The sequence below is a fragment of the Halichoerus grypus genome, chromosome 3 (genome assembly GCF_964656455.1).
Source record: "Halichoerus grypus chromosome 3, mHalGry1.hap1.1, whole genome shotgun sequence".
NCBI lineage: Eukaryota > Metazoa > Chordata > Mammalia > Carnivora > Phocidae > Halichoerus > Halichoerus grypus.
The window spans coordinates 201,316,962-201,332,029 of record NC_135714.1 but is presented as its reverse complement, the minus strand read 5'-3'; the positions used below and the strand labels follow the sequence as shown (position 1 = coordinate 201,332,029).

Genomic DNA, 15,068 nt, shown 5'->3' with positions numbered 1-15,068 from the left:
TGAGTAAATAATACAGACTGATATATAATGTGTATTACATATGATGTATACATTTGGTTCTGGTATGGTGAAGTTTATATGTCCACCCTCTAAAAATAGCTTTTCTGGGGAGGGGCAGTATTCAGACTTTAAACTTCTCTGTCACATCTTGGCTCAACATTTTCAAAGACTGGTTTTGTAGCATCTATAATGGTCAGTTGAATCACTATAACTGGCTTCCTTACTCCAAAGAACCTTTGTTCTTATTTGTTTCCATACACGGCTTTAGCACAAATATATCAAACTAATAGAAAATTGCCTAAGTTTGTAAGAATGTAAACAGAATTTAGCACCATGAAGATCTGATGGCTTTTCATAAAGCCATAAAAATGGCAGACTATTTTGTAAGAGATATCAGATGCTGCCCCCATGATTATGGGAGATCTCTGCTTTGCTTAAGTCATAATTTGTGTGTAAAACTTTTCTATTCCATTTAAGTTGGATAGTCCTCTTAAATATCGTACAGATGATAGGTACATATTTCTTGTGTGTCAAATCAGTGAGCAGATGGATAATCTCATGTCTTTTCTAAAGACTACTTATAAACACGTAAGACTACCCATTGGGCATCAATTCAAATGTAGTCACAGCACTTCCTACATGAATTAATGACATCAATCAAATTAGTGGCATTTATCAAATGCATATGTTTTAATACACATATAAAACATGTATAAGTTATATATATAATAAAGCAACACATTATGATGATTATAAATGTCTATGCAACTAATCACTGTACTATGATATTTTGAACAATGTGGAAATATTTAATAAAGCTTTCCAAGGAAACATCTTGATTTTTAAAATATCAAATATTAATTGAATTCTTATATACCATCCATGTTTGTAAATACATTACATGATTTTACTCATTCTCACAAAAAAACCTATGAAATATTATCCACAACTAATAAACGGTGAGAATGAGTTGCTCAAAGTCACACAGCTCCTAAGTGGTAGAGATGGTCTTCAGACCGTGCAGTGTGTAGTTCCAGAGTGTGTTTCTGGAACCAATGCTTCGCGCTGCTGCTTCTCAAGACAAGATCTGGATACAACACCTACCAGACTCTGAGGTCAGGGGTAATTCTCTTGTGTTCATCACTGCATCCTGAGCTCTCAGACCAATGACTGGTACATTTCAGGCACAGAGTTTTTGTTGAATAAAACCTCAACCAGAATTCTCTAGAGAAGTGATGTGGTGAAATAAAACCTGTAATAGAGACATGAAAACGAAGTATTGTGAAAGGTCTCAGGGTACAGGACCTTGGGCTGATAGAATTAAGACAGGTTTTATGAAGGAGTGACATGCGAGCAGTGTTTGAAACGGATTAACCACAAGAATATTTGTGGTCTGGAAAACAGCTTTGCCAAAGCTCCAAGTCTTGAATTGAGTTCTATTGCTGGGTGTTAGTAAAATATGACGGAGAGGAGAAAACTGGAAGGTTCCTCTGGGGTTTGTATTCTAGTTTTAGAAATGAAGGTAATTAAAATATAGACTAGATGTAGGGTTATACTAAATTTTTGTCCTGGTAAAACAAAACAAAAACCCAAAACTCCAGCAGCAGAATATTTCCCATAATTCTTACAGGCCATAGATTAAAACTTATCCCAGAGAAATGCATGCTAATACTTTTTATATTGTAGTTTGTCTAGAAAATAAAGGTAGGGGTATTTAAATACGTTACACATGATAATGGGTATTGTCTCTAAATACAAGGCTGTTAGTTGGGTGCTTCAGGTAGTAATAAAATGAAAATGAATCTTTCAGGAAAAATGGTTCAGAATTTGGATACAACAACATACTTACCTATTTTTAGTAAGATTTTTTTAGAGAGTATAAGTAAGTCAAAATCTTGAAATGACAGGAAAAGCAGAACTGAACTGGGAAAACAAAAATTGCAAAAGTTGGAGAATGAGCTCTTGGTAGTTTAGATAATTGGGCAAAGGCTTAATGAAGAAAAACTACTTAATTTCGGTAAACAGGCTGGTGGTGTTTTGGCTTGCACACCTCCCATGCCACACTCCCCAGCTCTGTGGCCACCATGAGGACAGGGGTCCACATTCCTGGGACAGTGTGCTCGTGCCAGCAAGACTGATTGTTCTCAGAGAATTGTGGTCGTGTGTTCTGACCTCTTTGGGGGCTCCACGAGGGGCAGACTCAGGGGCTTCCCTTTGTTCCGGCCGCCTCAGAACTTTAAGGAGCTGCTGGGTGGCACTGTCCAGAGCGTTTCAATGAAATATACCAGCGGCACCTGTCTGGGAAGGGATCAGCCAGAGGGGCCAGAGGGAGGCAGACCGAAAAGCCTGGGAAGGAAGATGCTGGGACATAACTGAGGGATGAAGGGCACTGAAAATCTGCTGTGCGCTGGGCAGTCTAAAGACCATGCTGATGCCCACAGCTAACACCTGAGAGCACCATGTGAGCTGGCCTTCAGCACTGGCGCAAGGGCAAGTGAAGGGATGACGGAGTTAACTCCCTGCGTAAGCTCTGGAGCAGAGCACCAGCACGGGGGCGGGCGGTCTGCAGTGACTGGCAGAGCACCTCGTCGTGGTCTGGCTCCAGGCATTGCAGGAGCTCTCTCTCAAATCACAAGGGGCCCACCAAGCTAACAGAGCAGACTTCAGGGCCACACGCAACAAAGAGCTGTTACAAACAGTTGAGAAAAATCATTAAACAAGTACAACCCTCAACGTAGCAACAACAAACACAGGGAAGGCAGGAGAATCTGATTTCCAGAGACATGTTATAATATTTAAAATATCCAGTACTCAACAAAAAATTGAGCCATATAAAGAAACAAGAATGTACACCCCACTCTCGGGAAAAGAAAATTGAACAGACATAGTCTCTGAGGAAGCACCGACCTTGGACTCACTGGACAGAGGCTTTAAAACCAACAGTTCAGTGATGTTCAAAGAACTGAAGGAAACAATTGTTTCACCAAAAGGAGAGTTTCAGTAAAGAGCAAGAAATTTTAAAATGGAATCAAATAGAAATTCTGGAGCTGAAAAGTACAACTGAAATGAAAAAATAAAAGGTTGCAGCATTGGATTTGAGCAGGCAAAAGAAATAACCAGTGAATATGAAGAAAAATCTATTGAAACTATCAAGTAGTTTATAAATGAGCCAAAGATGGTCCCCGTATTTTTACTTCTTTGCAGCAGACCAGGCCCATGAGCTTAAAAACTCACCGGTGCCAAATTCACATTTTTACACTGAATTGTTATGAATGGCTGGAATTAGATTTTTAACCATTCAGAGCCTGTGTGCCGTGCATACGGTGACACCGTACGCACTGTCCGCTAGCCATAAAGGTAAACTATGGACCGTGCAAGTCTCTAAGCTGCTGCTAGCCAGTCCCCCCTCCCCCTGTAGTTCTGACCCAGAGACTCCCCATCTGTGACTGACACTTCCATCTGGACGGTGAAGACCCCTCTCCCCCAGGAGCTCCCTTTCCATCCTCCCCTTCTGGACGGTGGCCCCACACTGTTGCCTCTGGAAGGAGTCGACTTGTGTGGGACTTCCCTTTACAGCAAGTTGTCAGTGTGTCACCCAAACAAAGCTAGTTGTGCGGTTGTCACCTTGTAGTTCTATAATTTTCCTTTATCTGCCACGAAGTCCCTTGATCTCAGTACAGCTGCCCAATGCACTTACAGCCCTAGGTCAGTGGAGATAAAGCCCACTGGGACATGGCCTCCTCTGAGAAGGGGGTGTGTGCATCAATCTTAGGGGTCCCAAAACTAGCACAGGCCCCACCCCCAGCAGGCTCCAGGACCAGCCCCTCCCTTCCTGGAGACACACTGGGGCAGAGGATGTGTGATTCCTGGCTGAACCACCAGATAGGTCTCAAATTTAGTTGAGGCCTGGAATTACACCTACAACCAACTATAGCATGGAGGTAAATTACATATTGTTGTAAGCAGATCAAATATAATAATACATCCTGATTATATTTTTAAGAATGATGAAATATTTCAATATAAAAATAAGGCAGAGTGGTATATTCACATTTCAAATTAATTTGTAAAATATTATTTGCCAACACCAAGTACCTATTATGTGTAATAACTTGGGGTGTGTGCAGTACCAACTCATTAGTCTTCAGTCTTCACAACACCTTTTTTTTTTTTTTTAAGTCTTCACAGCAACTCTTAAGATGAAGGCACTAAGCATACTTCCACTTTAGAATTGAGGAAAATGAGTCACAGAAAGGTTCAGTAACGATATCTCATTGGCTGTAACAGTGGAAATTAGGACCCATGTTTGTCCCCAGGGTCTGAACTTCTAATCACTCATTTGCTCCCTTCAACCCTTGGTCACACCTCCCTGTGTCCCTGCCTGATCACACACCCTGCCTCTCCAGCCAGGGTGCCAAGATGCTGGATATTGATTGCTCACTGTCCTCACATGTGACTTGACTCACCCTGGCTACACGGTAGAATCACTTGTGGATATTTTTTAAAAATGGTATATCAGTTCCACCCAGAGATGTGATCATTTAATTGGTCTCAGGTTAAGATTCTGGGATTGTGTCAGCTTGGAAAGAGAACAAATCAGCTGGGTTGTCTCTAGAGAACATCTCCCCTTGAGGTTTGGGTCCAGTATTGGGGTTTGTTGAAGGGCAATCCGTTTCCAAGCCCTGGGACCAAAGCCAGGGAGACTGCCTTTGTGAGAACTTTCATTTTGTTTGGAGAATACATTAATTTTAAGGGCTTATGTGCTGTCTGATAGGTTAGGGGATTTTATTGTTTTAGAGTTTTCTTTGCAGGACTGCTGTGGGGGTGCATAGCAGTGGCTCTGGGGAACAGGAAGGCGCATAATTCAGGACTCACTTGAGTAAGATGTAAGATGTGGTCATCGTAGGAGCTCCTGCCCCACAGAAGCTTCATGGAAAAACTCCCAAGGAATGTTCTTGGTCCGGAAAGACTAAGTTTCCCAGGGGCACAGAAGGGCTGGAGACAACCTCATGGTTTACACTAGTATCTGGGATGCTGCGCTCATGGTCCTACTAGGCCAGGCTCATAGCACAATGAATAACCTATCAATTGGGGTGAAGGTCCCTGTTATGCCACCAGCTGATGGTGGCAAGTTGGAACGAGTGGAGCTAATCTGTGTGGAAGTAGCTGTTGGAGAAAGGGGAGACTCAGAGAGTCTTGTTGAGTCTCTAACCCACATACCAAGGAGTACAGGCTCAAACCCATGTGTTTACAACTGCACAGAGAAAACTAGAACCTCAACAACATGAGATTTTTCAGAACAGGGTTTATTGTTTAAATATTTACAGGAAATAATGTATTGAAAAAGTATTTCTTACAAAACTGTATTCAATATGCATGGATCACTTTTTTGCATTTATATGCCACATTTTCCCCATGAGTAGTTATTTTTCTCAAAATCCTGAATTATTGGCTACACTGTGTTAAAGGCTCTAATTTTAGAGGTTTTTCCCTAGACTTAGTTTCCTGATACAAAATCTGCCTGAAGTTCTCTCCACTGTGATTTCACGACTGCCATCTCATGTAAGAACTTTAATGTTGGCTGAGAAATACGTGATCACCGACACTGAGTGATGTGTACAGTCTGAATCCTCACATGTGCCCTAAATGCTTGTCTATGAACAAAGGGTTTCTCATGATTTTTCACTACAATACAAATTGTTATTCCTCAAGAGCATTCATCCTCTTACATCTTGTGTTAGAGTGTTTATTCAGACTTCACTGAGTTTTCTTGTGCGCACCATGCCTAGTGCCTGGCTGCATACTGTTCACAGTGATTACAGACCTAGGGGCTTTCCCCTGTGCAGGCCCGATAATGTGTTTAAAGTTGAGAACTGTTGCTGAAGCCTTTCCATTCCTTATGTTCACAGAGTGAGTTCTCTCATGTCTGCTGTGGTTTTGCTGCGTAGATGTCACATGTAGGGACTTCTTCCATGTAAGTTTGTGGACGTCAAATGAGTAAGAATGACTAAAGGATCTTCTACATTGATTAGAGTTTCTTCAGTGTTCAAGTCCTCTGGTGTGTTTAAATGTTAAAGCTGTGGTTGAAGTCTCGCCCACATCTGTTACATTTTTAATATCATGTTATCTAAGGTCAGAATATTTACTGAAGATGTTCATAATTTTCTCTCCATTGTGGGTTCCCTCGTGTCGTCTAAGAGCAGAACACTGACTGAAGGATTTCCCACAAAGATGACATTCGTATGGTTTTTCTCCAGTGTGAGTTCTCTCATGTCGTCGAAGGGCAGAGCATTTACTGAAGGCTTTCCCACACAGATGACATTCATATGGCTGCTCTCCAGTGTGCGTTCTCTCGTGCTGTCTGAGGTTGGAGGACTGACTGAAGGCTTTCCCACATAGATGACATTCATATGGTTTCTCTCCAGTGTGAGTTAGATTGTGTTTTCTAAGGTCAGAGCTTTGAATAAAGGCATTCCCACAGATATGGCATTCATATGGTTTCTCTCCAGTGTGAGTCATCTCATGTCTCCTAAGGCTCGAGCAATTACTAAAGGCTTTTCCACACAGATGACACTCACATGATTTACCTCTGGTGTGAATTTGCTTATGTTGATTAAGGTATGACTGGTCACTAAGGGATTTTGGACACTGTTTACTGATATAAGATGTCTTTTCTGTGTGAGTTAACAAATGCTGAGTCAACATGAAGGTATGAGTGAAATCTTCTTCCAAACCATTATATTCAAAGGGATCCTCTGGAGTATGAGATTTCTGCTTTTGGGAAAGAGATGAAAGGTTGTTAAAGCTTGGCCTACATATCCATACATTCATTTCTCTACATAGGAATCCTAAACTAATCATTCAGTGATAGTCTCCACTTAAAATCTTGCTAGTATTACTTGCATACACATGATGCGTTTGTTACTCCCCTGCATAAAGATTTTCTCTTTTGTAGCATCCCAACTACAGAGCTTATAGATTATAGATTAATTTAGAACACTTCAATATGTTTCAAAGACTAGGCATACAATCAATGTTTATGCAGTTGTCTTTTTTTTTTTTTAAGATCTCAGGTTATGGTTTTGGGGCTGAGATTAATTTCTTCACTAAATTCAAACTATCCAAAACTTTATGCTCAAAAAAAGCTTAATCCCAACTTAATATGAATTAAGCTACTGTGCTCAATTACTAACACCCTATTTCTAGGTCTTTCATTTGGATGACCAGACTTACTACCCATGAAACTTACCACTGGCATGATTGTAGATGTGTCCTTCCTGCTGATATGTTGTGTGGCTATCAATTCTTGTTCTTTAAGGGCACTTTCCCTGCCTAAAATAATTGAAAACAAAACAAATATTTAGAATGGCAGCAAGGGAATGAAAATGTTGAAAAGCACCAAGGCCCGTGTGAGTATGTTTCAAAAATTGGCACTTTGATGGGGCAAATATGTCAAATGAAGGAATACTCTAGGAATACTAATTCACAAAGATTTTCAGGACTGAATTATGAAAAAATTATAATGAAGGTAATAGGGAAAGAGAAGGGAAACCTTCAAAGGGCAATATTAGGGCAGGAGTTACTGCGTCAAAGTTTAACTTCGTTAAGTACATGAATATGCTTCCCTTAAAGCCAAAAAAGACACTGTCAAGAGGAAACATAAATTGTGTTCGACACATGCAAGGAATAATGACAACATCTGAAGAATTTTGCTTCAATGTCCTTCCTCTACGTTTTAGAAAATATCACTCACTTGACAAAATCTTCAGTTGGTATTTCCAAGAACATACTACTGAGTAGGCACCTCCTCATACTGAAGCACAGGTTCCTGCTGCTCACCTGGACTCTGGCCTTGGAGAAATCCAGTTCCTTCTCTCCACAGCTCTTCTCCTTGCTCCAACGGGAAAATCACATCTGATTTGCAATGCTGATATCCTGTTCATTGAAAAAAGGTACATGGGTTTTGAATTCTGCACTAATAAAAATCCTCTCCTTCCCAAAAGCTAATTATCATCATCAAGTCCAGGACAGGCTACTGAGGAAGAATAAGGAGAACACTGAAGTCCAGTCCAAGCAACAACAACTTGAATGGAAAAAACACTGAAATCCAAATGTGTGTCCAAAATAGTGAAGACCTCTGAATGCAGATCCATGCCCAAATTCAAAGACAGAATGCAGAATCCTCAGTCTTTTCAGAAATGGAGGAGTTAAATGTCTCCACAGTGGGTTGAATATTACTTTCAAAAGACACCAAATAAACTCAGCAAGAATAATCAAAAACAGTTCTATTTTTGTCACCAGTCTAGCTTCAACCCTTGACATAGTGACTACAGCAAAATAACTATTTAGAAAATGTTTAATCAGTTTGTTTATGCATTCAGAAATATTGACTTCCCAGTTCTGCTCTGGGTGTTAGAGACTGAGTAGCAACAAAGACATTAAATGGTGGTCAAAATTATATTCTAGTGGGGTGACAAACTAGATGTAGTAAAATATAAAGAAACAACTTTCTTTCAAGTAAGGTCTATGAAAGATTCAGGGTAAAGAGTGGAGTGGGTATGCAGGTATGCAGAAGCTGTTCCAGATACTTGTTGACTAACTTCCTACCCACCCATCTATGTACGTATATGCATTGGCAGACTCACCCAGGGAGACCAGATGACGTATATTTTCCAGCATGACATCCCTGAACAGCTTTCGCTGGGATATGTCCAGCAGGGCCCACTCTTCCTTGGTGAAGTCTACAACTACATCTTCAAATGTCACTGATTCCTAAAACATCACGGATATTCTGTTTTAGACAGAGCATTCCCTACCGACGTCCAGAGTGGGAGTTGAGATGACAGCACTGAGGAAGAGGGTGGAGGAGCTGGGTGTATAGAAAGATCAAACTGAGTCTGGGGTTCCTGTCAGTTCATTCTCGGTGCTGAACTGGCATCTGCCTTTCAGATACATTACAGAAATACAGTCTGAATTAATAAAACTTTATTATAAGGGAATATCACATGAAGTGTGATATAACCTGGGGTTTTTTTTTTTCTTAAACAACTGATAATTATGGGGGCGCCTGGCTGGATCAGTCAGTAAAGTTTGCAACTCTTGATCTCTGGGTCATCAGTTCAGGCCCCATGTTGGGTGTGGAGCCTATTTACAAAAATAAATACATAAAGTCTAAAACAAAAACTGGTAATTATAATTTCCGACATAGGATTATAAAATTGGCGCTTGAAAATTCATAACTACACCTCACTTTCTGATTAACTTCAAGTAACTTTACAGACCCATTGTAAGGCAAACACTAACCGTGACTTGCCACTTTTAAACCATGACACTCTTCCCATAGATGAACCTTTAATAACCTATTAGGAGATTGAAAGACCCAATGAACTAATGCATGAAGTTATTCCTAAGTAAACATGTATTAAATACAAGCCATTCGTCTATTACTCATTAAAATATTCAAGAACCTTGAAACCGCCTCTAACATTCTTCAGAAAGGAACACGTTTCATACAGAACTCAGTATACACAGTGTAGTCCTGGCAACTCTGCAGGCTCAGGTGTTCATGATAAGGTGTGAGGTCCGAAGAGAAGGCTCAGCCGTACAAGCCCGGAACCTCTGAGACAGCTGTACTGAAGGGTCCTAGCCTGGCTGCTCCCGTGTTACGAGGACTCCTCATTTTCTCTGGGCCTTAGACACCAGTTAGCACCTGTCTTGTCCCTCTACTAAAGGAGAAGAGAAGCCTCTTGACTCGTTTTGCTTTATGTAGTTCTTAAAAAGTTTCTGCAGGATCTTGAATTTTACTCTACTGTATACCCTTCTCCTGAATATATAGCCACAATTATGGACTTAATACTCCCTATACACTAATTACAAAAAGGTAAAATATGTGACTGGGGGCAAGAATGCTAAGAAGTTCCCAAAAGTGCAAATATATCCTCTCAAAATTTTAAAACTGGGAAAATATGAGTGATCCCTCATGCCTTTTGTGGCCTCAACTTCTCTTGTACTCCCTTCAACACTCCACAGCCCTCACCCAGCACCTGAAACACTGGACTCCTGGGAAGGCCTCTCTGTCGGACCACAGTATTCTCCTCCTTGCTCATCTCTTCACCACAACCCTTTATGAAATGATCATTAGAGCCAACACCATGATTAATGGGTGAATTATTTCCCAATGAGGATATGGACTGAGTTAGAGAAAGCAAACTGCTTTCTTCTTTTCTGTAAATACACAAGCTTAATGGAGGCTGGGATAAACTAGTGTGATATTAGGAAGGTTACTAGTTATTGAGTTTCTGACTCATCATAACCATCCCAGAGTTCTGGGGAAATCTCACGGGAGCTCAGATCCCTGAGGACTTCCTGACTGCACTTGAACATTCAGGCCAAAAGGCAAAACTTGCCCATCTGATGGCACGAGGGTGTTATTTCAGCAGAAAGAGGCTTCCCTACTCACCAGTGGCTGCATTGTCAATAACTCAGTTGCCAGGTGCCTTTCTCTGGGTTTTCACTCACAGACAGTCCAAGCACTAAGCGGGCAAAGCTGAGGATGGAGAAAGAAGCCATGAGACTCCCGTCCTGTGCACAATTTCCATTCTCACCTGTCACGAAGCCCCAAACCTTACCTGGGTGTGACCCCCAGCCTAACCAACAAACATGCAGTGCAGTCCACAAGAAAAGCAGAGGACTCACTTCCTCTCCCATGGTCAAAAGAAGACTAGGACTACAGTTGCTAATAAAAAACATAGAGATTTTATGAATAAGAACATTGAAAGTATTGAGTTGTATAGGTTAATTAGCCCACAGCATCCAGAGTTATTTAATTCCCTCCCTGATTCCAAAGCCTAGAGATCCCGGATTCATGCCTCACATCGATTTTTGTTTCCATCTGTAGGTAAACACTGGAATTGCTCAGATTTCATTATTCTCATACCCAAGCAGTGGCTCCCCAGCATCCACGGTAGCCTTCTGGAGCCACACTCTCTTCCTACTCTCCCTTGCCCATGGATTTGGATTGCCAAATCTGTTTTATGACAGGGTTCATCAATTCAAGGACTTATTCCATTTGGAGGGATCAGTGGCACTCATTCTGCAAGTCTGGTCCTTAAAAATCCCCTGCATCAGAAAGGAGGAATATATGGGTCATAATGTTCCTGTCATTTACTGTCCCAATCCTCTCTTCCAAGGACGTCCAGATAATACAGAATGGCTGTGGTTCGGGAGGAAATCTAGTTGCTCTACCTGATTATTTTAGTAAAGTGGTAACTGAAGTCCTTGAAATCCTGTTCTATGTTAATCTTCATTAGCTGCACTATGCCTGCATTTCATTATTACACACACACATATGTATATGTATACGCACATTTACATACATACACACAAATGTGTGTGAGACACACACACAGTGAGAAAGCATGTATAAACTGTAAATTCTCCCTTAAAATATCAACAATTAAATGTATTTCATGGGAAAATGATGATAATGTGTCATAAACAAGAGTAGGATTAACTCACCCATTTGTACCTGAGGTCCAGAAAAAGAAAAAAAAAGGAAATTTGTATCAAATGTGACTCTACTTTGATATTTACATGTATTCGTTTATTTAATCCTCACAATAAACCTGGTGATTTTATTTACCAGTTTAACAAATGAACAGAAGAGGTTCAAAAAACTTCAATAATGTAACAAAGTTACACAGCTAGGAAATAACCTATCTGTATTTTAATTTTGCTCTCCCTCTCTCCTATGCTCAAATTCCTTAAGGATTACCCACCACACCTAGGTTTTACCTGGAATATCACATCATTTCTGACCTAATCAGAAGTCCTACCGTTAATTACAATTTCTTCTCCTTACTTCTTCACAGAAATTACACCCCATACTCAGTTCTCTGTACACGGGAACCTCCGTGTACTGACCACTTCTCAAACATCAGGCTTTCTCCCTTTTCATTTTTCCTACCCACTTTAATCCACACTGACTCATTTCAACAGGCACTTACCAGGACCAGCACTTTCTATGTTCCCTGCACTATTAACCACATTTTCCCATCAAGACCTCAACAGCAGGTGACTCCACATACCCGCCTTTCCTGTGACTGCATCTGACACACATGGCTAGTAAGTTGATCCTGTTCTAAAAACAGAACTACTACTCCTAGGGGTTTTCGAATGTGTCTGGCAACTCTAAATCATTTTTCCATGTTCCCATAAATATTTCAAATCTTACCCATGCCTTTTGATGCTACACATTCTCACCTTTCAAGAGGTAAGATTATTCCCTACTATACATACTGTGTTAATTTGCCAAGGTTGCTGTAACAGAATACCACTCACTGAGGGGCTTAAACAGAAATGTATTTTCTCACAATTCTGGCCACTGGATATGAAAGATGTCGCCACGGTTGGTTTCTTCTAAGGCCTCCCCCGCTTAGCTCGTAGACTGCCATTCTCCCTGTCTCCACATAGCCATCCCTCTGCACATGTCTGTGCCCTAATTCCCTCTTCTGCAAAGACACCACTCAAACGGGATTAGGGCCCACCCTAATGCCCTCATCTTACCTTAATTGCCAGTTTTAAGGCCCAATCTCCAAATACACTCTGAGGGTTGGGACTTCAACATTTGACTTTTGGAAACACAAAATTCAGTCTATAACAGAGATGAATTACATAAGGTGACACACTAACTCAGTTTCTCATCATAATCTCTACAAATATTCCTACATTCATATCCATTGGCTATTCCTTTCCTCCCATCAAATAGAAGTCGTGCTACCTCTAAGTCCAAAGTCTCCAACTGAATTCCTTTCTCTCCTGTTTTGTTGAGACCTATATTATTGTTTGTAAATTAAATCTCCTTTCCCAAAAACCTGTCCATCTCTCTACAATCAATCCCCCATCATTTAAGTTCATTATATCTCTTATAACTTGAAGCAAAAATTTTCTCTGAACCTATTTTCTCTCCAGTTCCTGCCCTTCTAACCTCCCTTCAAAATCAAACTGGAAATGCAGTTGTCCTTTGCTCACATCCTCCTCTCCCTTTGACTTAAAAAGGCCACCACCATATATTGTTAACATCACTGATTGTCTCTCCATAAATAAATTCTTACACGGAAACAAAGAGGAGTTAAACCTTGACCTCCTTTTCAGAGCTTCTTCCCGTCTATAATCAGTCCTTCTCCCATGTCCTCTGTAAAGAATTCCTCAATCCTCTTGGAATGTCTCAAGACTTAATGTGAGAGCCTGTTCTCCTTTTATACCATGTCCTGGCAGGCTCATGCATTTCTTCAGTTGTTCCAATTTTTTCTATTGCTGTCTCTAAATTGAAAGTGACCAATTTCTTTTCTGGATTCCCATTTCTGAGTGATCATCTCTGCTTGCAAACTTACACCTAAAATGAAGTATTCTTATGACAATAACTCCATCCCTCCAAATACAGAAATTACTCCTTTGTCTGAATCTTAGTTAATGGCTGGCTACATCTGAGTACTGACATTTATTTATTTTAAAGATTTTATTTATTTGAGAGAGAGAGAGAGAGAGACAGCAAGAGCGGGAACACAAGCAGGGGCAGAGGGAGAAGCAGGGAGCCCGACGCGGAACTCGATCCCAGGACCTTGGGACCATGACCCGAGTTGAAGGCAGACGCTTAACAACTGAGCCACCCAGGTGCCCTGGGTATTGACATTTTAAATGCCTTTACCAAACAAACACACCGCTATTATTTCTAACCTGGGCACTATTATAATTCTTCATTTCCACCCCCATCCACAAACTTCCTACCCCATACTCCTTCTACTCCAGTTTCAGTTTAAATCTCCGTTACACAGAGATACTTTCATTAAACTACAACCAAAGTGTTTCCCTTGCCCTCTGCCTTGACATTTTTAAATAGAACCACTATTCTTTCATGTCACTCATGGAATTTGTTTATTTATTTATTTATTTATTTATGCTGTCCTCTCAAAGTTCTAAATGCAGAAAAATCTACCTATATATGATGGAGTTAGGCAAGTTTCTCCTGTGACCATTACATCCGAGTGATAATAGAGAAAAATTCTATGTCCATGGTAAGGAAACCTGCCCCCAAGTGCCTGCAGTCAGATAAACCATCACTTTCTGATTATAACTTTCTCTCTGAAATATAGGAGTCTTCTTTCCTGGTAAAAATTCTGTCCAGTATTTACCCAAACCCGAATAGATGGAAAAGCTAATGAAGCCAACTCTTTGAGGATGCAACCACCACACAAAGGACCTCAGAGTTTCTCACTCTAGATAAATCACCCTTTTGAAGGTGATTTATCTTAAGCAGTTGATAACCTCATCAGTGACATAAATCAAAAGACACACCCTGGTCTATCTGGATGCCACTCAATATAAACCTAACTGAGGCAGGACTTTCTAACAAAATCTTTTCTAATTAGGTAAATCATATAGATACAATTAAGGAAAACACATGATGCCCTTTCTTTTTCTCTAATGATACTTTTTAGAGTTGTTTTAGGTTCATCACAAACTGAGCAGAAAATACAGTTCCTATATACCTCCTGTCCCCACAAAAGAACGGCCTCCCCCACTATGAGTATCCCACACCAGAGTGGTACATTTGTTACAACTGATGAACCTACACTGATACATCATTATCACCCTAAGCCTTAGTTTACATTACTGTTCACTCTTGGTGCTATACCTTCTGTTGGTTTTCAGAAATGTATAATGACAGGTATCCACCGTTACAGCATGATCAGAGTATTTTCACTGCTCTAAAAATCCGCTGTGCTCTGCCTATTCATCCCTGCCCACCACTGATTGTTTTACTGTCTTCATAGTTTAACCTTTTCCAGAATGTCGTATAGTTGGGATCACACAGTATGTACTTTTCAGATTGGCTTTTTTTACTTAGTATCAGGCATTTAAGGCACCTCCATGTGTTTTCACAGGCCTGAGAGCTCATTTCTTTTGACCACTGAATAATATTCTAGTGTTTGGATATACCACGGTTTATTTATTCATCACCCCTGGAAGGACATTTTGGTTGGTTCCAAGTTTTGGCAATTATGAATAAA

General features: G+C 40.5%; 1 protein-coding gene across 9 annotated transcripts in view; it reads right to left on the bottom strand.

The window, feature by feature from the left end:
• Window positions 1–5,288: 5,288 nt before the first annotated feature.
• LOC118540572 (uncharacterized) overlaps window positions 5,289–15,068 on the bottom strand; it is a 34,794-nt gene continuing 25,014 nt past the window's right edge. For 4 of the 9 annotated variants that reach the window (XM_036099816.2, XM_036099815.2, XM_036099812.2 and 1 more), the window contains 5 exons: window positions 10,460–10,546; window positions 8,646–8,772; window positions 7,840–7,935; window positions 7,250–7,332; window positions 5,289–6,774 (listed from right to left, as the gene is read on the bottom strand). In XM_036099816.2, coding sequence (XP_035955709.1) covers window positions 6,124–6,774; window positions 7,250–7,332; window positions 7,840–7,935; window positions 8,646–8,772; window positions 10,460–10,471 — 969 coding nt within the window. In that variant the 5' untranslated portion in view covers window positions 10,472–10,546 and the 3' untranslated portion in view covers window positions 5,289–6,123. Of the gene's footprint in view, window positions 6,775–7,249; window positions 7,333–7,839; window positions 7,936–8,645; window positions 8,870–10,459; window positions 10,547–10,628; window positions 10,736–10,936; window positions 11,119–15,068 lie in introns of all 9 variants that reach the window. The other 5 variants (XM_078069880.1, XM_078069879.1, XM_036099820.2 and 2 more) reach the window with 5 other exon arrangements.